Genomic DNA, 27831 nt, shown 5'->3' with positions numbered 1-27831 from the left:
CATCTGTAAAAATAAGGAAGATGAACTCAGTCATCTTGAAGAACTCCTTCAACTCTAGAGCCCATGATCTTGCAAAAGAGAGACTAAGAAAAAGATGGTCTTTAGAATTCTCGCACTTTATTAGAGCGGGATGGAAAGAGGAGGACTTCTTTGCTTCCCAGGGCTTTTGTAAACAAAAGTGAGTTGGGTGTGTTATTCACAGAATCTCAAGAGCTGGAAAAAGCCAAAGGGACCAACCATTTGATGTGTCGTCCCTTACAAAACTTCCTTAACGGCCAGCCCCTACTTAAAGCACTCTCAGTGACAGAGAACTCACTCTCTCCCAAAGCCAGCCAATTTTATTTGGGGCCCATTCCAATCACTAGAAAGAGCTTCTTCAAGCTGAGTCCAAATCTGCCTACCTGAAACTTCCACCCACAACTCGGAGAAAAGCAAATAGAACCACGAGAACAACTGATGCTATGACCACAATTATGTAAAGGAAAACAAGATTAAGAGACCTCCATGCAATGATATAGGGTGATTTGAGAGGATGACTGGCTAAGCCTGTTTGCTGCCTCTTGGCAGATTACAGTTGTGTAATGAAGCATACTTTTGTCATTCATGAACAACATGATGATTTGTTTTTCCTAACTCACACTTTTGTTACAAGAGAGGAAGTAAAGGTTTTATGTCAGAGAGAGGAGATTGTCAATGGAAAGTGACATGGGTGATTTTCTTTTTTTAAAAAAAGAGTATCAATAAAACATTTTTAAAATTCCATCCAATAATTCTATTTTGCTCTTAGGAATTAAGTCTACTCTCCCTTGTACCCAACACCTCTTCAAATACAAGAAGAGACATGATCACGTTCCCTCTTAGTATTATTATCTTTCTCCTCCAGGTTACGCCGCCTTTGTTTCTCATACTCCTCCTCATTGGGCAGGATTTCAAATTCCTCCACCTTCTTGATCATCTTTCTCTGAACTTGGTTCAGCTTATCCATGCCTTCCTAAAAGAAGGTACCCAGAACTCATCCCAATACTCCAGGTGTGGTCTGGGATTCACTGTGATTCTCTGTAATCTAAGTGTTATAAAGGAAAGAGAAAAAATACTTAAGCCAATACAATTTATTTAATATGGATTTGTTTTGTAAACTAGCTGGCACATTGCACCTACTCTTCCTGCATACTCCAGGCTTTGCCAACACATCAGATGAGAAAGCTCCTACTTGATAGCAAAGTTGTGATTACAGAAAACCGAATAATACCTACCACAGCATCCACCGCAGGTGAATTGTCTCCAACCACTAACAATGCAGGGCACCTGGGAATGTTCAGAAAAAGGAAATGTTAGTCCTCAAGGCAAACAGTAAACAACACCAAACTCCTCTCCCTATTGTAAAGAATTAATTGTTATCTTTACACTATACATTCTGTCTCTACCTATATGCACACCTCATCATCACCTTACTATTCCTTCAGACACTTGTCCTATCTTTCTGAGGCTGACTCTTCTGTCACTTGCAATAACAGTTCAGTTAGCAATCTTTTATACCTTAGCAAGAACATAAATTAAGCAGATTTTACCAAGGGCATCTTCATTTTGAGTTTTCTAATATTTGAATACAAGGTTTTGTCTTAAGATGGAGCAGATCTCAGCCATAGGTGGATTTAATGCATCTGAGCCTAGAAGATGAAACTTCTGGCCATCCCCATTAAAACCCACCAAGTGGGCAACTATGTCTAAGCCCAACCCTGTACCTCTCTGTGCAGGAGTTAATGGTACCCTGGCGAACATTGTTTTGTTCTCCTTAATTAGGAAAAACTCCAGAAAAAGCCATCTTTATCTCACCATCCCATCAGGTTGGAACTTGGGGTATATGTGAAACTGTAGCTCATTGTCCACCTAACTGACATGGTTTGCCAGAGGGTGACTGTCTTGGGTACTGGTCCCAGAAAAACAAATGGCGACTCCAGCAAAAAAGGAACCCAAGATACCTACCATGATATTTGGCTAAGCCTTTACATCTGCACATGGGAAGAAAATTGGACTATAAATCAGAAAACCTAATAAAAATGCTAACTCCCAGCCTATCTACCTATCTACCCATCTACCCATCCATCCATCCATCCTTCCTTCCATCCATCATTTTTTCTTTAAGATTTGCAGAGCTCTTTACAAGTGTTCTTTCTTTTGATCTTCACAACAAGCCTATGATGCTATTATTATCCCCATTTTATAAATGAGGAAACTGAGTTCCAGGATCACATAATTAATAAATGTCTTCAGGCAAGATTTGAATTCAGGTCTTCCTTCCTCTGCACCACCTAGAATTTGGGATTCAGCTCTGTTACTAACTTACTGTCTGACCCTGAGAGGATGATTTTCCTCCATGGGTTACAGTTTCCACAATAACAAAGTGGAGAACATCTACCTCACATAATGATAAGGGCCAAATGAATAACTGTATTGATGGATAATGTATAATGTGGTTTACAAACCTCATTCTGTAAGGGACCCTGGGAATTCTAGGCAAGGTTCAGTCTGCAAACAGACATATATGGAAGACAGCCACTTACTGTAGAGTAACAGCACTGGTTCCTGGGAGAGGGCGCTCGATTTCTAGATCCCGGCGACTGTGGAAATAAGCCAAAGTAATTAACAGATGCTGCCTCCCCAGGGGCAGGAGAGGGAGAAAGAGAGAGATCAATAGCACGAGGGACCTGGGAGCAGACCTCCACCTCCCTCCCCCTTTGGGATGACCTGCCCGACTCAACATGCCACAAAACCAGTCAACGTCAGCTGGGGTGCTGGGTCACAGCCTTCTTGGCTCCACTGAGTTATGGGAAAATATGTCTGGTGGAAACTGGAGTCTGCCAGGAGACCAAGGTGCAGCCACTACTGCCTAGGAAATGAGTAAAATTACTTCCTGGCTGTTTCACATATGGGTTTTCTCATGGCCAACCTTTCATGAGGAACAAATATGTCCCATCCTTAAAGTTGTGACAGCCCTGGGTGGGGGGAAAGATTGAAAGTTATGTCGGTTGTGAGGTCCTATCTATACAAAGTCAGAAGAGGGAGGGTGATGTCCATGACATTCTCCCACTTCCTATTCCAAGCAAAGCTACCCGAGACCAAAAGGATGGGGATGGGGAAGTAATAACCATTTTGAAGATTTGCTAAGCAAATTTTAGGTCAGTTTCCTAAACTAAGATGACCTCTAAGGAACTTAAACAACTCTAGAATTTTCTGTTCTAAGATCCCTTCTGGCTCTGATATTTTGTACAAAGTATTCTAAAGTTTCTCCTGTCTCTTTCTAGATTCAAAGGTCCTTTCCAACACTGAGAATGTTCCCTGTTCTGAGATTCCTTTCAGTGCTAAGATTCGATGCCCAAAGGACCCTTCTAAATTTAACACTGTACATTTTCTATTCACAGATGTCTTCCAGTTCCAACATCATGGGTTCTAACAGTCTAAGTCCTATTAGGTCTCTTCCAGCTCTAACATTCTAAGTTTTCAGGTGTCTCCCAGCTCCAACACTGTAGATGCTAACATTTTATATCCACTGGTCTCCTCCAGCTAACATTCTAGATTCCACAACCCCTTCTAGTTCTTATCATTGTATGGTTCTAAGATTTGCCAATAAATTTATTATTATTCACTTTATGGTATGAAGAGTGGTATTCCAGGCCTTCTGTAACCTACACTCTGCCTTGGGCATGTAGTAGGATGACTACATTATACATATTGAATGACTGTCCAATGAACAAGAGACCAATCCAGACACATGGCAGGTAAATAATCCTACACATTTATAGTTGTTGGGGACCTTGGAGCATATCCAGTCCTATTTTCTAATGAGAAAACGGAGGGCCAACAAGAGGAAGCAACTCGATCCAGGTTACAAAGCTAGTTACCTGTTGTAGGCATTAATGAAAAGATGGAGATTGCTCGGGTTCATGTCATTAATGATATGATGACGGTAGGTGTGCACCACCTCAATGTTGTTCTGCATCTCTTCCTGTGATTAAGAGAAAGGGGTGGGGGGAAGAAGAACATCAATGACCTCATCACCTACTAGGCCATACCAGGAGAAGGAAAGCCCCAGTCAAGTCTGGCCCAGCTAGGGAAAGTATCAGGGCAGGGTTTGCTTGGGATTCAGAAATGGTGTTTACAGTGGAAAGGGTGCTCGATGTGGAGTCAAGAGCCCTGCATTCAAAGCCTTGCTCTGATATTTACTAAATGGTTGGCTGACCTTGGGGAAAAGGCACCGTCTCTCTGAGCCTCAGCTCCCTCATCTATAAAATGGATATGATTATACCCAGAACACTTCCTACCCCAGTGGACTGAGGTGAAGAATGCATTCTGTAAACATGAAGGCACTATAAATATGGGAGCCATCAGAGCTGGAAGGGAAACCATCAGTCCCAATTCCAGGCCCAGAAAGGGAAAGTGATACAGATGACTGCAGAGTCAGGGATAGCCTTCAGAATTATTGGCTCCCAGCTCAGTCCTCTCTCCACTGTACTACCTAGCCTGCCTCCTCTGCTTGAAAGCCAACAGCACCACTGGGGCACAAGACACTTTTAAGCCACAAAGCAGGAGGGGCAGGGGAGAAGCACTTCAATCCACACAAAGCTTGACCCCAAAGTCGGCACAAACCCAGTTTCTTTTTCCTTTCTTGTTGATTTTTGGGAAGGGCCAAACAACAGCTCAAAACAGCATCCCCTTTGGTTTGGGAGCCCTAGGGATGGGCATGGCCTTGGAAGGGTTGCCTAACCAGTAACATCCAGGCCTAGAGAAGGGGGAGGGTGGAGGACCCTGAGCATGTCCAGCTGGTGCTGTTGTCAAAACAGAGTCTGGGATTATTTAAGGAGGAAAGAGGTCGAAGGGCTACACACACCACTAGAAGAATTAGCCTGTGAGTAATCCTCCTGTTATTTCAGATTAAAACCAAGTGGCAGAAATTGCTGGCCAAGGAGTACGCTGTCCTGCCACACGTAACCTCACGCAGGGACAAACAGACCCAGCATTGTAACTGACGAGCAAGGTAAGGGTCCATAGCCTGGGGTGATTCTAGGGAGTCTGGGAATGGGGATTTTCATGAACCTCTAACTGAAATTTAGGAATGTAGATGATTATTATTCTGAGAAGGAGTCCATGGCCTTTCACTGAAATTTATCCTTCTCCTCAATTACAAACATAAACCATTACTACTGAGAAGGGGTCCATAGGGCTCATCAGACTTAACAAAAGGTTAAGAACTCCTCAGCTAACTCAGGGACATTAAGATCAGGATGAAAATGTGCCTTAATCGAGACCACCTGAAGGTGTTAGCCATGGAGAGATATAAAAGAGCTGAGGGATGATAACCTATGTCCGTAAGCATCTAAAGGGCTCTCATGAGGAAGAGGGATGTGTGACCACGGAAGGCAGAACCCAGGAGCCATGGATGGAAGTTACAGGGAGAGAAGATTAGCTCAGCACATGTAAGACCTTCCCAACTATCAAAAGATGCTCCACAACAGAATGGGCTGCCTCACAAAATAGTGAGGTCCCTGTCAATGGAGGCCCTGAAGGAGAATCTGATGACCACTGAGTGACGTGGACTGTTTAGCCTGAAGACAAAAGGAAGATCCTTTGTTAAGCATGTGGCTGAAGGATGGTTGTGTAGGCAGAGATGATAGAGATGACTTCTGGGGTGCCTTCCAAATGAAATTTTTTAGTTCTACTTCAGAGAAGAAAGGGAGTTAAGCCTATATCTCTGAAATTCTAAGATTCTATAGACTTTAAAAAGAGACTTCAGCTCTCCAAGGGTCTGTCAAGAAGGAGAGTGTCTCAATAGCAGCTAAAAGTCTAAACATTAAAAAAAAAACTTTCACTGACCAGTTTGGAAGCACCTGTATTAAAAACGAGTGAGGAACTGGGGCTCCATGGGAGTGGAATGGGACATATAATGTCAGGTTCTTTCGAGCTATTAATTGGCTTTGAAGAATTTTTTTCTTCTCTAAAAAAAAAAAATCTTTATCTAAGTGGTGGTTCTCTGAGAGAGTTGAAAAAGAGGTATATGGAGGCAAATTGATTAAAAAGACCAATAAGAACAAACAACAATAGATATGAGAAGGCTGACACACAGGATGCATGCCATAGATAAAGTTACATCTATGAACCAGCTTCTTTAGAAATGTAGCATTCTCTCCTCTAGTCTAGTCGTGGCGTGAGAAGGTGCCACTTCTATAGAACTGGATGCAAAGGAGTGAGTGCTCAACATTCTCCTTGAACAGCACATTGCCTGGGCTGGTGTCATGCTTTCTCTTGCATGGAGCTGATGTGTTCTGAGAGGTGTGATCTGACCTATGGTAGATAGGAATCTGGAGGGTGAGGGTGGGGGTTGGGTCCTCATTATAGGATCTGAACAAATGACTCACCTTCCCAAACAGATGAGACACCACCATATCCGGAAGAGCTTGGGTCCAACCAGAGATCTAAATGGGATAAAACAACAACAGATGACAGAGAGCCAAGTCACTGAACTGTCTGTTCCCTTAGATTTATTGATCCCAATTCTAAGGCATGTGACCCCAAGGAGGTCACTGAGCAAAATATTCATAGCAATACTCCCTGTGGCAGCAAAAACTGGAAATAAAGGGAGGACCTATCGATGGGGGAAACCTCAACAAACTGTGGAGCCCAAATAGAATACTGTTATTCTATTAAAAAAAAATCAATGACTAAATGGAATTCTTGAAAAGCACACTAAAGGGCAGCCAAACTCAGGTTAATTGCAATGAACAATCTTGATAATGAACTATAGGTATCAGAGATGTTGTTTAACTAATCATATGGTCAGTTAGGTTTTGCTTAACTTTTTTCTTTATTACCAAAGAAGAATGACCCCGTGGGGGACGGAGGGGAATGTTGGGAAATGATCTTGTGTAAAAAGAAGTCAAAATACAACTTTTAAAAAAATTTATGGGGAAAAGCTATTATTAGATACAGAGAGGAAGCGTAATAGTAAATGTGACCCTACCCTTTTGGAATAATGCTTTGAACAAAGACCCCTGGATTTTGTCTCAAACTTCCTGAGAGGTTGGTCCCAATCCCGCCTAGTTTTAGGCATTATTTAGTCCAACCCCTGGTTTAGAGAGGAAGAGAGGTCCTGAGGTGCTAAGAAGATCGCCCAAACTAATCAGTTCGCGGGGTTCTTTCCACTACACATACTGTTGAACTGGGATTTAAATCAGTCTTAGGCATTGTGAATGGTCTCAGGTTGATGACACAGAGCTCAAGACCCTAATACAGTCACAACTCCAGAGATCACCCAGTCCAGCCCCTTCCTATACACCACTCCTCTTCACAATATCCCCAGTCATCCAGGCTATATGTAAAGACCTCCAGTGAAGGGAGGGGCAATCCCTGTGACCCCACCCATGCTTGAGGAAGAAGAGGAGGGTTGGAGAGCACAGATGAACTCAAAATACCAATAGCATCGAGCCTTTGGCTACGAGGTGACTTCATTGCCTCCATGTCACTTGATAGCCACCCCGAATTTGGCAAAAACACATTTTCAAAATGAAAACTCAGAACTGCTCCCAGACTGAAAGGCTATATATCTCGTTTCATCTGGAACAATTTATTCTCTCCTTGGCAAAGATGTGAGATCCTTCCAAAAAATATTTTTTAAAAAAAATCTAGCTAAGAGTTGCATGGGTCAGTGCAGGCTTTGAGGGACCCTTGCTGCCTCCTCGGGAAGGGGCCAACCTCACAGACTAGTGCTGTTTGGGACTATTCCCACCCACATTTACTGAGAGCTCCCAGCTGAGGGGGTGGCACAGGCCAAGGAAAATGCTTTTCTGCAGGAATTAAGACAGAGCTGGAGGCGATGCTTCTTATCAGGGCAGATCGGGGCTCTCTGCCTGCAGATCTCCTTACAGAAAACACACGCACATTTCCAAAGCCGCGGTTCTTTACCTTGGTTGCTGCCCAGTCCATCCACCCTTCTGCACAAGGGTTCACGTTGATGAGGACGAGTCCTTCCACCATCTCCGGGTGGTTCAGCTGCAATGGAAGACAATAAAGTCAGAGAGTAGACCAGGCAAAGCAGAATCATCAATTTGTAGCTGGAAAGGTCCTCAGAGGCCAAAAAGAGGCTAGAAGACAAAGAGTTGCTCTGCTAGCTAGCTCCATTTACTGCCTCCGTGACCTTGAAGTTACCTCTCCAGGCTTATTTCCTCATCTGAAAAATCAGGGATAGATTATCTCTGATCTCCCTTCTAGCTGTAAAGTCAATGATCCCATTTACCATAAGCAAGCCACCAAATGTCAGAACTGGTATTTGGACCCAGGGCTAGGTATTATTTTCCCCACTCATTACAGCTGAGGTTGGAAGGAAGTATCAGCAGCCATCAGAACCCACCCTTATCCAAAAGGAAACCTCACAGCTAGCCAGCTTTTGCTTGAAGACCGCCAACGAGGGGGCATTCACAGCTTCCCGAGGAAGCTCTAACTATTAGGGAAGCCTAAATTGGACACTTGGATGCTTCCACCTTTTACTGCTTCTGAGCTGCCAGGATGGCTGGGGAGAGGTTCTGTTGTTGTTCAGTCGTTTCCAGTCATGCCCGACTCTTTGTGATCCTTTTTGGGGTTTTCTTGGCAAAGATACTGCAGTGGTTTGCCATTTCCTTCTCCAGCTCATTTTACAGATGAGGAAACGGAGGCAAACAGGCTGAAGTGACCTGTCCAGGGTCATACAGCTAGTATCCAAGGTCAGATTTGAAATCAGAAGATACTCCAGGTTCAGAGCTCCAGCCATTGTACTACCTAACTGCCCTTAGGAGAGGTCCTAGATGTAAGCTATTATCCTTTCATCTTCTCTCCTTGAGACTGCACCCCCACTACAAACCAAAAAGGTCACTCAGCTCAAGTGGAGAGCATGGTCCTAACTATCAGACTCAAGTTCTTTTAAGAAATTCTGGAGGGGCAGCTAGGTGGCGCAGTGGATAGAGCACTGGCCCTGGATTCAGGAGGACCTGAGTTCAAATCCAGCCTCAGACCTTTGACACTTACTAGCTGTGTGACCCTGGGTAAGTCACTTAACCCCAATTGCCTCACCAAAAAAATAAATAAATAAATAAATAAAAAAGAAGTTCTGGAAATTCAGCAGAGAATGCAGATATCTTGCTTGCCAAAGCCAAGAGGGATGAATTTCATCTTTAGCCAAGATTCATTTGTTATAGAGAAGAAGCCACCCCTACCCCTCCACCCCACATTGGAACTGGGACATGACAGGTTAACAGTCTGTCTGTGGTCTCAAGTCCACAAAAAAGAGCTCCAATGTTTGAGAGAGACTAGAAGACTTACAGCAAAACGAGTTAAGATGTAGGCACCAGCTCCGGTTCCCATTCCAATCACGCTTTTCAGTCTATAGGAAGAAAAGAAGTGCCCCCCAAAGGGAGCAAGAGGACCTCCTGTTAAATGGGACTGAGAAGCCCCCAAATAACAAAAGCCCAGTTTCTGCCCCAGTTACCTGCCCCTTTCTGATGAGGTCAGATTTCTTTTGAGTTGACAGCTAGCTCAACGGCCACAATGGTGTGCGATCAAAATAGCAAAAGGCTCGCCTCTCCCCCAAACAAATCCCTGCTTTGTAACTAGACAGAGGACCATGACCTCTCCATTACTCTTGCTTCATACCCTTCCTCCCCTGCCTCCCGAGTCTCTGAAAGCCAGATTCTGTGACATTTACTGGAATGACTATTACAACATAGCATCTTCCTGCTCAGGAAGCTTGACTCTGCACTGGATGGCCATTGCCAGTGGGTAAAAGGAACATGGTTCTGGGATCTGGAGGGTATGCAGGCTGGAGAATGGATGCAAAGACAGCTCTTATTGTACAATATTTCTTTAAGAAGGAAGCCGTCTAAAATAAAATAACAGGAGAGGAGAAAGTAAATGGGAAGAGACAAACAGCACGGGACCATTTCTACTCAAAAGGCAAGATGCTGATGGATCCAGGGTGAAGACTGGCAGTACAGGAGGTGACCCTATTGGCTGCTAACCTTTAACCCCTCCATGTTCTTCCAGTCTATCAGCCCTGTAATGGCTTAATTTCTTTTCCTACCAGGTCTTGAATCTCTAAGGTCAGGTCTTGCAATAAATGCCTTCTCTTCTATATATACTGGGCTCCTCTGCCCCTGTCCCTATCTATCACTGCTGCCTGGTGTGTTTCAGCACTGGGCACACAGCAGGTGTTTAATTTTGGTTAATTGACTGGACACCTCCTACCATCTACAAACTATACTCCTGAACTCCTGGGTGGCTAGACACAATGGAAGGAAATTAAGCTGACTGAATTACAAGAAGCAAACTTTTTTCCCTAGCATTTGCCAGTTTTTTTTTTAGTTTATTTTTAATGTATGGAATAAAACAAGCATTTCCACAACCCAGTTCGGTTAAAAAGATGACTGCACATGAAACTGACAACAAACTTTTCAGAGAGCCTTACAACCCACATAAGCACACCTCCCTCTTTTGGCAGACCAAAACCTATCTCTATATTCATGAACATTTGGCAAGGAAAGGATTAAAACCAAAGCTACCATTTAAAAAGACAAAACTATTTTCTACCACCAACACATTTATTTTTCTTACCCAAACTGGTGGAGAATTCCAGGAATCATTTCAGCCAGTTGATCCATGGAGGGATACATGTACCTGTGGGAAGAAAGAGTTAGTATCACCTAATAACAAAGCCCAATCACTCAGAGGAAGTCTCTTCACCCCAATCTGATTCAGTTTCTTCATCTGTAAAATAATAGATGCTTTCTAAGGTATCCACTAGCTCTAAGTCTATGGTGCTTATCTTTAACTTTCTATCCCCAGCAGAAACAGAAAATCAGAACTCGAAGCCTTTTCTAGCAAGCCAGAATCAATGTTTTGATCAGATGGAGTCTGGTTTATAAGGCTTAGCTATGATGATGATGGTGGTGGTGGTGGTAGTAGTGTTTGGCTCAGGGGACCATATTTTAGGAAGGACATGGACAAAATGGAACACATTTAGAGGTTAAGAAGCCAGAAGCCCCAAACATCCAAGAATCAGTTGAAGGCTCTGGGAATTTTTAAACTAGAAAAGACTCAGGGGGGAGATGAAACGGCTGTTTTCACATATTTGAAGAGGGAGTAGTCTTTTTCTACTTGGCACTGGTGGGCAGAATTAGTATGAAGCTGCAGAGAGGTGAATTTTAGCTCAATAGAAAGAAAAATCTAGTAAGTAACAAGAGGATTCCAAAGGTGCAGTGGCCTGCCTCTGGAATTAGAGACCACTCTCCTAGAGGTTTTAAATAGCAGAAGCTGAATGACCATTCTTTTTTTTTTTTTGGTGAGGCAATTGGGGTTAAGTGACTTGCCCAGGGTCACACAGCTAGTAAGTGTCAAGTGTCTGAGGCCAGATTTAAACTCAGCTCCCTCCTGAATCCAGGGCCAGTGATTTATCCACTGGGCCACCTAGCTGCCCCTCTGAATGACCATTCTTGAGAATTATAGACAGGATGTCTGTTCATATATGGGTTAGACTGAGGCCCTTTTAGTTCTGAGATGCTGTGATTCATCAAAGTGAGCAGCTGGATAGAGTGAGAGACCAGGAATCAGGAAGACCTGAGTTTAAATCTGACCTCAGACAATTACTAGCTATGTGACTCTGGGCAAGTCATTTAACCTCTATCTGCTTCAGTTTCCTCAACTGTAAAAAAGGGTTAATATTAGGTTTTGTGTGTGTGTGTGTCACACACATATATACATATATACACATATACACATATACATGTGTAGAGAGAGTTATATAGTTATATATGGGGTTGTGAAGATAATATTTATGAAATGCTTGCTTAGTATTATAATCCTTGGAAAATAACTGGCACTTAATGTTTGTTTCCTCCCCTCCTTCACACTATATGCCTCAGTTTCCTCTAGTGTAAAAAAGGAGATAAAATGGTTACTACTTCCCAGAGCTGTTGTGAGAATCTAATGAGATGATAGCTGTAAAAGAGCTTACTATGCATAATGCCTAGTAAATAGTTGGAGCTTAAATGTTTGTTTCCTCCCTTAACATTTATCTGCCTGAGTTTTCTCAGTTGTAAGGAGATTTTATTACTACTTTGCAGGGCTTCACAGGGTTATGAGAATCAAATGGGCTAATGTTTATAAAGTCCTTGCTTAGAATAATGCCTGACAAACAGTTGGCATTTAATGTTTGTTTCCTTCCTCCCTCCCTTCCTTAACTTCTATCTGCCTTAATTTCTATAAAAAGGGGATAACATTAGTAGCACCTCACAAGATTGTTAGGATAATCAAATAATAATTATAAAGTGCTTACTTAGCATAATGTCTGGCAATTAGTTGGCGCTTAATAAATGTTTCCTTCCTTAACCTCTATCTATCTCAGTCTCCTCAACTGTAAAAAGGAAGTATTACTACTTCACAGGGCTAATGTGAGAATCAAGTGGGATAATATTTATAAAGTGCTTGGCATAATGCCTGGCAAATAGTTGGCTAGCTGTTTCCTCACTCCCTCCCTTCCTAAAAACACCCGCAACTAGAAGCAGGCTACAACTCTCCAACAGACTGCAACCTCTAGAGGGAGGCCCTAACATACACACTTGTAAACACCAGCCCTAGTGCAACCATCTTCCTCCTTCAAACCCCGCCCTGAGATAAATGGAAATTCTGGCCCTGTACTGACCATTTCCATTTCTGAGGGTGATCTGGCCTGTTTCACTAGCACTGAGAGTGGACTGATTCTTCTATCACTTCCAAACTATGTGACCATGGCAAAGTTATCTCACTTTATGGGGTCTCAGTTTCTTCTTCTGGACAATATATAATGTTTACACTACCTAGCTCCAGGGGTGTGCTGTGAGGAAAGAGCTTTGTAAGCCACAAAACTCTAGAGAAATAAAAGCTATTATGAACACAACCACTTTGTAGAAAGGACCTTTCTTCCCAGAAAATTTGTTGATTGAGGCATCGCTGTACTTAAATAGTCTCCGGTAAAAATTATATTATTCCCCAGGCTCTCGAAAGATTAAAAACAAGAGGCTAGAGATGAGAGGCAATTTAGTAGGAATAGATGTAAAGATCTGCAAATGGGCTCAAAAAATCAATTGCCTGAGTATGATGGTGGAGTAGAGACATAGCTAGATAACAGTTCTTTGGATAGGGTGGCAACTCAACCATTTTATTATATGATAATTTCATTAAAGTCAAGAGGATGATGTGGTTGCCAAAAATGAGGATCTTTGGCTGTGGAGTGTCAAAAATATTGGTCTTGGGATGCATTTATTTACTCTTAAAAACTGAGGATCCCTCCAAAGAGTTTTTGTTTTATGTGGGTTACATCTACTGATATGCTAGAAATTAAAACATCTTAGTATTAGCGTGACAAATTCTGACCTGAAAGACGTTCAGGGATTCCTAGGGACTGGAAGATCACATTTTAAGAACTACTGGTCTAAAGAAAGGGAGAGGACATTCCTGCTAGTCATCCCGGTCATGGATGTTGGTACTATATTTGGCAGGGCAGGAAAATGAGTCAATTCAAAACATAGAATGAATAGCTCAAAGAACCAGGAAAGAATTAAGGGAACTAAGCTTTGTTGTTCAGTTGTGTTTACTCTTCACGACCCCTTTTGGGGTTTTCTTAGCAAAGATACTTGGAGTGGTTTGCCATTCCCTTCTGCAGCTTATTTTATAGAAGAGGAAACTGAGGTCGACAGAGGTTAAGCTTGGGGGGAGTCTGAGGCCAGATTTGAACTCGGGAAGATGAGTCTTCCTCACTCCAGACCCAGAACTCTGTCCACTGTGCCACCGAACTTCTTTGACCTCGGTGGGTAATGCAAATATTTTCATCCCCACTTTACAGATGAAGAAATTGAGGAACAGTCATGGCAAGGGACTTGCTCAATTATTACACAGCCAGTAGGGAAGTGGATGAGCTGGGATTCAAACCAAGTTCTTCTTGAACAGGTCTCCTATTCTTTCTATATGCCAGGGAAGGGGCTATTATCCCTTGCAGAGAACAAGTGATTTACCCAAGAAATGAAATCAGGGCTCCGTATTCCTGGCTCTCAGACCATGAAAACAATGTATCCTTTAGAGCAGTCCCAGGGAATGAATATCCAAATTCCATGAGAGGGTTGGGAAGGCCCCAAACTTTTACAAAGAGGTCCTTTGAGTGAAAGCTGCTGAGCTAGCGATTCAGATGGCTCTGTCCTCCCGATGGTAGTTACTGACTGCTCATTACTTTAACAGCTGGTTAATAATTAACCAAGTCCTTGCTTTTCCAATAGGCTTTTCATTTCAATTACTTGGCCAGTGTGGGTCCCATCTATTTACAAGTTAAGGAATAAATGCCCATTTCTAATAATATCAGAAACCCATTTCTAATCCCTTAAGCACTGAGCTGCTCCTCCCCCCCCTACCAGTATCTCATTATTTGATCATATAATCAGAAGGGGGCTGGGAAACAAGATGCCCTCCAAGAGATCCATCTCCAACAGTGGAGAGCTCCCCTAGTTCATTCCCATCTGCCTACAAATTTGAAAGGGTAATATGAAGCTGTGGTGGAAAAAGATCGTGTTGTTTTAAGTCCCAAGGACTTTGATAATAATTAAACCACAGGCGTGGTCCATTCAATGTGGCAGAAAGAAAAGCTCATTCTCCCGAAAAGAATCTCACTCTACTGAAAGAATCAGGAAGCCCGGCTGCCAGTACCAGGTCTGCCACTCACTGGCGAGGTGTATGGCATTAGCCAAGTCTCCTTTCCCTTCTCTGGGTCTCAATTTCCTCATTCAAATTTAAAAAGCTTTTATGATGTGTCTATTCAATGCCAGGCACTACATTAGGTGTTGGGATTGTGGTCCCTGCCCTCAAGGGGCTTATAGTCTGGTTCTAGGAGAAGATGATGAAACAACACAGTGCCCAGATCAGGAAATACAAAATATATTCAAAAGGCCAAAGAAATCTTGGGGAAGAGAGACAGTGCTAACACAGAAAAGGCCCCAAGTTGTAGAGAATGCAAGGCTGAGTCTGGAAGGGACTTCAGAAATCATTTAAGATAATTTCTTGAGGGGAATGGAGTAGGGGACAGGACCAGAAGTCAATAAACTGTGCTGAAATGAAGGTCACTTAAGAGCATTATGGAAGCACCTGTCCAGACACTTTTTTTTGGGGGGGGCAGGGCAATGAGGGTTAAGTGACTTGCCCAGGGTCACACAGCTAGTAAGTGTCAAGTGTCTGAGGCCAGATTTGAACTCAGGTACTCCTGACTCCAGGGCCGGTGCTCTATCCACTGCGCCACCTAGCTGCCCCTCGGACACTTTTTTTAAACCACTTCTTCCCTATGCACCCCACATCTCACAGAACTGCCAACTGCTAGAACAGGAACCTGAGAAGCAGCTGTAATGTAGTCACTCTCCCTTATGGGAAAAGAAGACTCAGCTCTATCAACAAATGTGGTACCTTGGACAAGTCACTACCCTATTTAGGTATCAGTTTTTTCCAAGTATAAATGAAGGGAGGGGGGGTTGGACCTCAAAGGACTCTTCCTTCTAATCTAAGCTCATCAAATCTAACCCTAGCATTTTACGTATCATGGTAATAATGACTAACACTTATAATACAATGCCTCCTATGTTCCAGGCACTTTGCAAGTATTACCTCACTTGGTCTTCCTAACAACCCTGGAGGTAGGAAAGATATTATTATCCCCATTTTATAGATAAGAAAACTGAAGCAGAAGTCGAATGATTTGCCCAGGTCACACGGCTAGTAAGTATCTGAGGCCACATTTAACTCTGGTCTTTCTGATTCTAGGCCGGGCTCTCCATCCACTGTACCACCAAGGTGCCCCAAATGAAAAAAAAAGAAACAGCAACCCAGAGATGACTTGCAGACATTTGCTCTCCTTCAATCTGTGCCCCCTTCTCTGTCTTCCTCAAATGCAGTCCTCTTATTTCTCTCCCTCTTGTGTCTTTACCTCAGGTCTGACATAGAAAGGACTGGAAGTCAGCAGAATATGAGTTCTAATCCTAACTTGGCCACTTAATACCTGAGTGACCTTCATCTCTCTTGCCTTGGTTTCCCCATTTGGCAAATGAAAAGGGTTGAACTGGAGAGACAGATGTCTACTAACGTCCCTCGACATTAGATCCAAATGTATCGCCCTAAGATTCCAACCCATTCCAATCCTAGTCAAGCCATTCTCCCAATACCTCAACTTTAGCTGAAGACACTCCATCTGGAGTCAAAGGTCGTCATCCATCCTTCAGACACTTACCCTGCAGGAAAGGATGCTGCTCCATCCTGTTGCCCAGGAGCATCCACGTGGCAGACGGCAAAATGCTGGGTGATCTCCTGCATGTCCTCCGAATTGAAGAGAGGGTTGTAGCAGGTTTTGTCTGTAGAATGGAAAGAGGAAGGGAGAAGGAAAGACAAATTAATTTTATGCGCTCCATGGGGTACTTCTCCTCCTGCTCACACCCAGCAGAAGGAGTCCATGAGACACATACATCCCCCCACCTACAGTCACTGAATCACAGAAATCATCTGACCCAGCCTGTACCTAAAGAAGGCACAAATCCTCTCCTACAAAATCCCTGATCATGCAGGCCCTCCTGGCGCATAGTAGGTGCTTTACCAATGTCCACTTTATTCATTCCTTGAATGCCTCTATCTAGAAAGCAACCCATCAAACGCTGGACAGCTCCGATCATTAGGAAATACTTCCTTGGACTGAGCCAAAACCTTCTGTAACTCCTACTAGTTCCAGGACTGACCTCAGGATCTATGTCTGATCCCCCTTCAAAATGACACTGCTCAGAAATTTTTTTTTTTTTTGAGTGAGGCAATTGGAGTTAAGTGACTTGCCCAGGGTTACACAGCTAGTAAGTGTTAAGTGTCTGAGGCCAGATTTGAACTCAGGTCCTCCTGACTCCAGGGCCAGTGCTCTATCCACTGCGCCACCTAGCTGCCCCCTCCACTCAGAAATTTAACAGCTAATAATGATGACTAACAATTATACAGTAAGTTTGCAAGCATCGCTTTACAGATCTCATTTATACCTCATTTAATCGTCATAACAATCTGAGGAAGTAGATACTATTTTAAAGGAAACCGGGGCTGAGAGATGTTGTGACTTGCCCAGGGTCACACAGCTAGTATATGAGATGGAATTTAGGGTCAGGTCCTCCAAGTCCAGCATTCTATCCACTGCCCCAGCTAGATGCTTCATATTGGAAGGTCAAGTCCCTCCATGTTTCCCCATCTTGGAGTTCAGAAGGCAGCAGGGTACAGTCAGAACACAAGATTTGGAAACTAAGTTCTAATCCCACTTTTGACACTTATACACATCTGTCATGGCTTAGCAAACATCTGGATCCTACAGAAGCAGACCATATCTGGAAGGAGACCAGAGACCCAGATCTAACAGGAACATTAGTAGGTGTTTGTTTGTTTTTGTTTGGTTTGGTTTGGTTTGGTTTTGCGGGGCAATGAGGGTTAAGTGACTTGCCCAGGGTCACACAGCTAGTAAGTGTCAAGTGTCTGAGGCTGGATTTGAACTCAGGTCCTCCTGAATCCAAGGCCAGTGCTTTATGTATTAGTAGTTTTCATTTAGATTTGACCTTCCTTCTCATCTCATCTGGTTCCTGTGTCATCCCCCTATACCCAGGCACATTCCACCTGTCCCCTAGGTGTGACAGCAACGTTAAAGCCTGCCAGGGGCACCTGAACGATTACTCTTGTCCCTTGACTTTGGCCCTAGTTGTTGGTGTTTGTCCTTCATTCTTGAAGTAGACCATGACATCACGAGGTGATGTCATGTCTTGCATTGAATTGGATTTAAGTGAGGGAGGGCTGTGCAAGGTCACCAGCCTCACTCTCTCCTCCATAGCCATTTGGGTTCAGTAGCAGGATATATATCAGGATGACTGGAGATGGCCCTGGATGTTTTAAGGCAATTGAGGTTAAGTTACTTACCCAAGGTCATAGTCATTAACTGTCTGAGGTGAGATTTGAACTCTGGTCCTCCTGACTCCAGGGCCAGTGATTTATCCACTGCACTACCTAGCTGACCCAGTGCTTGTTAATGACTAGACATTTTGATTTGTCCAAGAGATATCACTACAAGAGGTATGAGTGGAAGCTATGGAAATGCCAATTTAGATGAAAGCTATAGAAAGGTTTGAAAGTAAGGGTCAGCTGCCTGGAAATTAGAACTATGCTGATGCAGAATGGGCTGTCTCAGGTGGTACTGGGTTCCCCCTCAGTTCTCAAGCCTCAAGGCCACCCCCATTTTAAAGATGAGGAAACTGAGGCAAACAGCGATTAAGCAGCTTACCCAGGGTCACACAGCTAAGTAAGAGTCTAAGACAGGCCCAGCTCCACTTAGCTGCCTCTGAGATGACCTCCAAGACCCAACCCAAAGTGTGTCTTCTTCCTGTCTACATTTCTAAATTTCCAATAAGAAAGAAAACACCTTGAGGCAGGAGTTCTATCTCCTACTTCTCCTCTACAGCTGCTATGCCAACTCTACACCACTGCCCAGCCCAGACAAGGCGCTCAGTAAGTGTTTGCCCGACCAAGGTCAGGTTCTGAGCCTTAAGAGAGCTGACGGGGTTTCTAAGAGTCCGTGGGAAGTGGAACGACTGCTTTGGAGCAGAAGGGCAACTGTCTTTAGACACCTGCTGAATGCAATGCACCATGTCGGGGGAGTCCAAGGCACTCAGAGGAAAGGTGCTAGCTCTTGGGGTCCTGAGTTTAAATGTCATCTCTAATGTTGGCCTCACACAAACCTTTGACACCACCCAAGGCCTCAGTTTCTTCATATGTAAAATGAGGGGGTTGGCCCAAATGACTTCCTTGATCCCTCTCAGCCCCGCCTCTCTAGCACCCTATGATAAAGCTAACCCTCCTCCCACTCAAGGCTTCTGCAGATGCCCCCTGCCTCCTCCTGGTATGATGCCAATGAATTGTTTTTGAAAAGTCATGTCAGGCAGAAGCAAACGTTAACAGATGGAATGGCTTTGAATAGGGTCCCAACAACAGACTGTGCTTCTATGTTTGGAGAACCAGTCTGGGTGAGGAGAAGCTCACTCATCAGAGGGGTAGCAGTCAGAGAATGAGGGGTTTTGTTGGCTTTTTTCCCCAACCACACTAAAGTTTATGGGGGTTGTGGTCTGAAATGGCTTATGAGGCACCCTCACGGGTGAAATCACTGATCCTAGAAGTATGGTAACTCAATTAATGAGAATATTCTTCTTCTCATGGCCCACCAAATAAAGTTCATTCCATGCTGCCTGGTCTGGCATTCAAGGCCTGCACATCTTGGCTCTAAATGACCTTTCTAACACTTATGTCATACCACCTTTCTTACATACCAGTTGTTTCCCAGCCAACTAGTTTCCTGCCTCCATGACCTCTCCTTCCCAGCAGTCCCATAATCTTCGCCTTTTGAAAGCTAACCAATCCTCTAAATGCCATTTCAAATGCCACCTCTTCCCTTAAATCCCTAGCCCAAGGAACCTCTACAACCCCAGCCTCAATAGGGAGCCATGGCTAGATTTCACAGGGCCTGTGAATGGGGATGGGAAAACAATTACATCTTTATTTCACTAACATCCAACTGAAATTTAGTACATCCTTTAAATATCAGCTTTTAAAAACATCCTTCTGAACAGGAGAGTTCAACTTCACCGTTCCAGGCTCCATGCACAAAAAGGGTTAAGAACCCTTGCCCTAGCCAGACCTCTCAAAACCAGTCTTCCCCTAGATACTTACTGCATTCCCCCTTGTATCAGTGACTGGGATAAGTCGGTCTTATCTCACCCAAGAGACTAAAAAACTCCCTAAGTGATTTTCTTATGAAATGTGTTATGGTATAATGAGAGCAACTAAGTGGTGCAGTTGATAAGAGTGCCAATTATCCAGGAAACTGCTAATGACAATGCTGAGGTTCACCAAGTCATGGTGTTAATAATAATAATAAAGAGCATTTATATTGGGCAGGTAAGGTGGCACACTGGATAGACCTGAAGTCGTTTTCCTGAGTTCAAACCCAGCCTCAGACACTTATTAGCTGTGTGGCCCTGGGCAAGTCACTCAACCCTGTTTGCCTCAGTTTCCTCATCTGTAAAATGAGCTAGAGAAGGAAACGACAAACCATTTCATTATCTCCTCCAAGATACAGGGGTCACAAAGAGTCGAACAGGACTGAAACTAGTGAAAAACAACGACACTAGATTCATTTCATAATCCCAGCTCAGTGGCACTCTTGCTGTATGACCCTGGGAAGTCACTTAAAGCCCAAGTTTTCTTTTGACTTCATTTTCCTCATTTCTGAGATGGGGATAATGATACTGCCCCAATAGGATTATTGTGTTGCAACACTGGAGGTTAAAGCACAACATAAATGTTGATTATTATTTTTTTTATTAATAAAACATCCATTGAGCTTCACTTGAACCCTGGCAGAGGACAGAGAGCTTATTGTACTCCCAATATGGCCACCACACAGTAGGAAGTAGGCAATGCAACACAGAATACCAGGAACTCTGAGCCTCACCATCCGTATGTAGCCCTGCTATTCCAAGAAGATCAGATTCAGAAAGAAGGCTCTGTGGCAAATATAGTGGGACTTCCTCTTACTCCTCTCTCCTTACTGGGGAGGTGCACACCAACAGGAAAGGCTTCCGGTTCTCAGAATCACAGACTCTCACACAGTCAGAGGTCAGCTAGCCCATCCCCCTCTACAAGACCCCCTAGACGAGGGTCACATAACACCTACTTGGGAGACCTTCAGGGTGGGGAGCCCACGCCTCCTGAGGCAGCCCACTTGTGGATACCACTAGTTATAAGAATGTTGGTTTTGGTATCTAGCCAAAAATCTGCCTCCTTGCGAGTCTGCACCCACTGCTCCAAGTTCTGGGGCCAAGAGCAACAAGGTTAATCTCTCTTCCTCAAAACAGCCCTTTAACAAACTGGAAAACAGCTGTCATGCTTTTTCTGTCTCCTCTTCCCCAGACTACATGACCTCAGTTCCTTCTACCAGTTCTCACTGACAGGCTCTCCAGTCCTTTCACCATTCTGATTGCCCTCCTCTGGATTTACTGTCATTGAAAGGATGAAATGGCTGCCCTGTATCACTGCTGATGTTCAGTTGTTTTCAGTCCTATCCAATTCCCCATGATCTCATTTATGGTTTTCTTGGCAGATACTGGAGTGGTTTGCCATTTCTTCCAGCTCATTTTACAGATGAAGAAACTGAAGCAAGCAGGGTTAAGTGACTTGCCCAGGGTCACACAGCTAATAAGTGTTTGAGGCTGGGTTTGAACTCAGGTCTTCTTGACTCCAGGCCCAGCACTCAATCCACTGCGCCACTTCCCTGCCTCCTCCTCTGGATCCTCTCTAGTTTATTACTGTCCTTCCTTTTTAAAAAAAAAAAAAAAAAAGGGTACCTTTTTCTAGAAAAAAATCCAAATATTACTTTTTTTGTATATGAGTAAATTTCTTGACACTTCAAGAGAAATGATGTATATTTTCCATTGGATGACTAAGGTGGTTTTTCAGGTAGGGTAAGGAATTTGTTTTGAAAGTTTAATACTTCAGAAAAAAAATTTAGTCAAAATTGTGAATGGGAACACAAAACAATTTAATTTTGAAAAGCAAAATGAAACCCTATAAATTGGAAATTCTTGCCTATAGTTTATATTTCTTATCAAATAAAACATAAATAAAATTATGGGAAATTTTTTTTAAATGGTACCCAGAGAGAAACACAATACTCAATAGGGTCACAGGATCTAGAGCAGGAACAAGCCATAGGGATGTTCATTTAATAGCTGAAAAAGCTGAGACTCACAGTTAAGTGCCTAGCCCAAGATAACACAGGCAGCAAACAGCATGAGCTAGAACCCTAACCTGGTACCAAATTACAAATCCAGTGCTTCCTCCAGCCTCTCTATGTCACATTGCCACTTCTTTTTTTTTTTCTTTTGGTGGGGCAATGGGGGTTAAGTGACTTGCCCAGGGTTACATAGCTAGCAAGTGTCGAGTGTCTGAGGCTGGATTTGAACTCAGGTACTCCTGAATCCAGGGCCAGTGCTTCATCCACTGCGCCACCTAGCTAACCAGATATTGCCACTTCCATATAGCCTGCTGATGTGCTCTTGACAGGGCAGCCTACATGGAACCCATCACCTCTGTAACTGGGGATGCAGCCTAACATCTCTCCTGGGTCTCAAAGAAATTGGCTGGCAAACTTACGGTTCATGCCAATGTCATGATAGGTGAGGATGACAGGACGGTTCCCCTTCGGGGTTCCACATACGGTGACATGGACTGAGCCATGCAAAGTCTCAATGTCCTGCTCCTGCGGAAAGAAGAACACAGAAAAGACTTTTCACAAAGTGCCTCCTGGACCAGTGTTTTGGCTGCTGGTGATCATCTACACAACAGACAAATTCAAGCCACCACAAGGAATGAACAGGAATTTATTCTCTGCCCAAAGGACACAGCTTTCTCTCACCCTGTGCAAAAGGGCAACGACTGTGATCGATGCTGTCTCCAGAAAAAAAAAATCACCCACATTCCCCTAGATCCTTTCTTTTGCTACTGAGCACGTTTCCAGGCCAGGGCTTTGTCTCCGCATCTTACTGTGATTCTAAGATCATACATCTAGGGCTGGAAGAGATTTTAGGGTCACCCAGTCAAGCCCTCTCGTTTTACAGACAAGGACACCGAGGCCCAGAGAGGTGAATTTACTCCCTCTTCATTTTTATTTCCCTCTGGGATCCTTAGTTTCCCTCAAGCACCACTTCTCACAGGAGGTCTTCCTTGCCTTCTTTCAGCCCCCAATCCCTTTATATTTATAGACAGTTCTTGCTCTACATAAATTCACATTATGCATATTTGTAAAGAATTCTGAAAGAAATCCACATTCCAAAAAAATCTTGTTAATTTTACTGTACAGGACTCCCTTCTGCTCCAGCCTGGCACTCCACACATTCTCCCATCACTGCTCACTCCCTGCCCCCCCCAAAAAAAAATCTTTAAAAAAAAACAACCACACACTAAAAATCCCTCCAAGTGAAATCAGAATGGACTCCCTGGGGGCAACTAGGTGGCACAGTGGATAAATCACTGGCCTTGGATTCAGGAGGACCTGAGTTCAAATCCAGCCTCAGACACTTGACACTTATTAGCTGTGTGACACTGGGCAAGTCACTTAACCCATATTGCCCTGCCAAAAAACAAACAACAATAGCAGCAAAAAAACCCCACAACAAAACAACAAGAAAAAAACCAGAATGGGCTCCTTAAGAGTCTGCCACTGTCCCTGATACAGGGACTTGGCACAGAGAAAGGAGGCCTTCATTCACCTTGTTCCACCTACCCACCTATGTTTGGGTACCTCAGATCTGTCCCTGGCCCCTGAGTGTCACCTGTCCTCTCCTGTCTGTGTCCAGCCCCATGTATCTACCCACTATGTGTTCCTCATCTTGCTTCTGGCCAGTCCCCGCCATGTGGCCCTGGCCCCTTGAACTTGTCCTTGAACAAAGTGACAGTCATCTCCCTAAATGGGTATGTGGCTCCCTCCCTTATGTCCTCTGGGGCAAATTCACATTCCATAAAAATCCCTTTATGTAAGTCTGAGGATTGATAAAATGAGTACTGTCTGTATTGGGCATACTGTATATTTGTGCACACGCAGGCTCCCCTGATAGAATTCCCAAGGGCAAAGACCCTTTCACCTAGTACAATGCCTGGCACACAGTAGGCACATAATAAATGCTTACTGATCAAAGTCCCACGAGTAGGAAGCTGCAGAGCTGGTTGTGAGCCTAAATCTTTTGATTCCAAATCAAACACTCTTCACCACACCAGGATCGGGGCTAGAACCCATGTCTTGTGAAAATTAAGTGCATTCCTCTCTTCCCACCATATCATACTGCCTTGTACACAGAATCATCACCATCCATAACAAGCTTGTATTATGCACTTATTACCTGAGCAACGAGGATACAACAAAATCAGGCAAAAACATGGTCCCTGCCCTCAAGGAGCTTACATTTGAATGGGGAAGACAACACACAAACAACTACGTACGATATAAGATAAGTAAAATAAGTTGGAGGTAACTCAGAGGGAAGGTGCTGGCTTGCTTGATTGCTAAGGCTGCCCCTTTGGACCGATCACCCAACTCCTGGTGTAGCTTTCTAGGCTAGGCCCAGCATCCCCTTGTCGTGGTTCTGAGCCAGATGCTGGCACAATGGCCCAGTGTTGGACCACGATATTCTCCATTGTCTCCTGACTTCCCAGAACCCTCCCTCCTGCAGATGTGTGTGTGTCTCTAATCCAAGAATAGAACAGAAAGCCAAACAGAAGGGGACGTTTAACTCTGGAGGGCACAGTTCCAGCCTTTGTAAGAAGAGCCGAAGTGGCTCAGTCTTTTTACCTTTGCAATGGAGATGACAGACTAGAAGATCACTAAGTTCCCCTTTGGGTTCTAACCCAATTTAATTCCAACATTCTTTAAGTGCATTCTAAGAGTAATGAATGCCTTGGGTTAGGTGCTAAAGATAAAGAGACCAAAAAAATAAGAACTATCTATCCTGGGCCTCATACTTATCTTATTGGGGGGAGGGGGAGTATGTGACCTGTCAATTGTCACGGAACTACTAAACATGGGCGGGGAGGACAGGACTTGAACCCAGATCTCCCTGACCCCCTGACACCATGCTGCCTCCCTGTAGTGATACATACTCAAACCAGGATCATACTTAGGGAAATAAATGGAATGTAAGCTCTGTGAGGACAAGGATTAGCTTGTTTCTGTCTCTGCATCCCCAGCACTTAAGTATAGTGTCTTGCTCTGCTGGTGTTCAATAAAGATGAGCTGAACTGAGTTGAATCACATTTTATCTTTATTACCTGTCCCCTGCCCCAATATTCTCTCCTTTACATCATGGCTATATCAATGTTTCTCACGTACACCTCATATGGACATCATGAAAGGCAGTCAGGTAAATAGCTGGACGTGAGTCAGGAAATTAGTGACTCCCACTTGGGAGTCAAGAAAACCTGGGTTCAAATCCTGATTAAGACATTCAGTAGTTGCGTAACCCCGAGCAAGTCATTTAAATGCTGTCTGCCTCAGTGTCTTCATCTGTAAACTGGGGATAAGTACAGCACCTAAGCATCCTAAGAGAGGTTGTGAAGACCAGTATTTGCAGTGGGCTTAGCAAACCTTAAAGCATTAGATAAAGGCTAATCTGCTCTGTGGCTGCCCTGGTGGGGCCCCAAAAGAAGGCTTCTAGTGTGTGTTAAGCGAATCTCCTATGGAAGATATTCAGAAACAGAAACAAAAATGTCAGGATGTGAAGAGGCATTGAATTGAAAATTTGTATACTCTACAGAAAAAACTAACTCTCCCAGCCCCAAAGAACCAAAAGAAAGTAATGTTCAAAGGAAGACCTTTCCTGCCTCATTCACACCATGGAGGTGACTTGTGTTCTCAAAGGTTATGCCAGTGAAATGTAAGTAGCCCTGGGAGGGGCTACCAACCTGGAACTAGCTTTAAGAATGGTGCAAAACTGGTATCAGTTCTCTCAAGGAGCATCCCAACTTTGGGCAGAGGGGCTCATAGCCTGAAGGTTGGCCATGAAGGCGTCAGGGTATAGCCACACCATCTTAAAGTCTATCTATGAAAACCCAGTCTAGGTTGGTAGAGGGAATTTCACCCACACAGATGAAATCATGAATCCTAGAAAGTAAGAAGAGGATACTTTTCTGGTGAGCTCTGATGAGGTCATCTGTTTTACTTAAAAACCTTCAAGGGCTCCCCAACAGTCCACCTAATAAAATCCAGACTCAGTTTCCTCATCTGAAAAAATGGGGATCACAATACTGCCCACCTCTCTGGGGTTGGTGTCAAGACAAGATAATATTCAAAAACCTAAAAGTGCTATATAAATACTAGCTATCATTAGAGAAATTCTAGCAATTATTTAAGGTCATCAATAGCCTGACCTCCCTCATGACCCTCTGTATTCTTAACTTGTACTATTGCCTTCTTCACATACTTTATGCTCTGGTCAAATTAGAACTAATTCTGCTCTGTCTAAGATACTCTGTGATCTCCCATATTCTAAGTTTTACTCATTAGGCTTTTCCCTATGAATCAAACAATAAGCACTATTTTCTAGGCACCATGCTAGGTCCCCACTATCCCTAACTCTTCTGGTGGAATACTATTTTCAAGAACCATTTCCAAATTCACCTTGAGAACCAGGGGGACCAGAGCATAGACAACTCAACTTCCATCCCTCTGCCCCTCAAAGTAGTCTAGTCAAAACTACGTAGCTCTTCACTGAAAGATGTTTTGAAATGCATATAATAAAACACATGAGGTTACAAATGAAGCCATACACAGACCCTTGGTTAAGAGCCTCTACTTTCTTGGATCCTGAGAGCCAGAAATAATCTTTTCCTTTTCTCAATAGCACTTTGTATCTCACGTGTTTATTTCGTTTTAGAACTTTTTAAAGAATTTTGTGTGTGTGTTTATTTTGTGTTAGAATTATGTGTATATACTGTCTTATACCTGCAATTAAACATAAAAGAGAGCTCTATGCAGACAGGGAAAGACCCTTTGCTTAGGTGCTTAGCACAATGGTCTCATGCATATTACAGACTTAATAAATGGCCATGGAATGCTGAATGACAACCCCTTGGTATGACGTAGTGAGCTCCCCACTACTAGGTCTCGGAGGGATCTAGCCCTTGTGGCTAAGAATTTTGCAGAAGGGTTCTTTATTTAGGTACTAGTTGTTTGAAATGGCCTCAGGGGCTCTTTTCTACTCTATATCCTGTGGTTCTGGGCAGTGTGAAGTAAACTTTTTGTGGTGTCCTCAGCTACATTACCACAATTAAAGCCTCACAATGGGTAACAGAAGTAAAACCACTTTGTAGCCCCTAACCATACAAGTGTAAAAGCTAAAAATATCCCTATACAAATATATGGAGAGTCCTAACAGCCAACCCGACATCCACCCCTCTCCCCGCTCCCCAGAGGCCACAAGCATCCATTCCAGCCCCCATGAAGGGCCCCTGCTTTCTTCCTCAAAGTGATCTGCACCAGGGATGCTTCCCAAACTTTAGATGACCTCTAACCTCACACATCCGTCCAATCAATTCCCAAACCAGCTGCCTTTCTCCGGCCAGAAGGCATGTCTACATCCAGGCTACTGTGAGGGTGGCTGAGAAATAAAGATAGAATTTCCTTTTCTGTCATCTCGCCCCATGGCCGACTCACAGCCCTGCTGGCCCCTGAGGGAAAACTGGCCACAAAACCCCCACAAAGTCTGTGGTGGACTGGAGTCCTTGAAAACATTGGCTGTTTCGTTATGTTTGTGTGGGGGGTTGGGGGGGGGAGGAGAGAGGTTGTGGAATGAGGAATGAGGCCCAGAGCAAAATTCCCCTTTTTCAAAATGAATTCCAAAAAGAAAACTGAAAAGATTCTCAACCACCCTCTCCTCCACAGTGCTTGCTTAGTTACTTACTCCCTCCAGCCAAAGCATGGGATCTCTCTCTCCTACAACCACTGGACACACCTGGGGGGGTACCTGGAGAAAATCCACTCACTGGGAAGGAATTGTTAGATCAGTCTTGAGGCCAGATAACTGAAGGATCCCCTCTGGATCCCTCCTGCCTGACTCTGTACTTTATCATGCCAAAGAAACAACGCTCCCTTGGACTTTCCATATTAGAAGTACCTTCTGCTCTTGCAGCTACCTCCTCCTC

The 27831-nt window shown here is 43.8% G+C and overlaps 1 protein-coding gene across 1 annotated transcript in view; it reads right to left on the bottom strand.

The window, feature by feature from the left end:
• The window catches only part of NDRG1 (N-myc downstream regulated 1), an 82567-nt gene that overhangs the window by 17279 nt on the left and 37457 nt on the right, over positions 1 to 27831 (bottom strand). The window contains exons 4-12 of the mRNA XM_043971926.1: positions 22294 to 22399; positions 16310 to 16430; positions 10630 to 10692; positions 9343 to 9403; positions 7954 to 8040; positions 6411 to 6467; positions 3900 to 4003; positions 2562 to 2618; positions 1254 to 1305 (exon numbers count right to left, since the gene is read on the bottom strand). Of these exons, the coding sequence (XP_043827861.1) occupies positions 1254 to 1305; positions 2562 to 2618; positions 3900 to 4003; positions 6411 to 6467; positions 7954 to 8040; positions 9343 to 9403; positions 10630 to 10692; positions 16310 to 16430; positions 22294 to 22399 (708 nt within the window). The remainder of the gene's footprint in view (positions 1 to 1253; positions 1306 to 2561; positions 2619 to 3899; positions 4004 to 6410; positions 6468 to 7953; positions 8041 to 9342; positions 9404 to 10629; positions 10693 to 16309; positions 16431 to 22293; positions 22400 to 27831) is intronic.

The sequence above is a fragment of the Dromiciops gliroides genome, chromosome 1, assembly GCF_019393635.1.
Source record: "Dromiciops gliroides isolate mDroGli1 chromosome 1, mDroGli1.pri, whole genome shotgun sequence".
Lineage (NCBI taxonomy): Eukaryota > Metazoa > Chordata > Mammalia > Microbiotheria > Microbiotheriidae > Dromiciops > Dromiciops gliroides.
The sequence above is the reverse complement of the archived record's forward strand: the minus strand, read 5'-3'. Positions and strand labels throughout refer to the sequence as shown.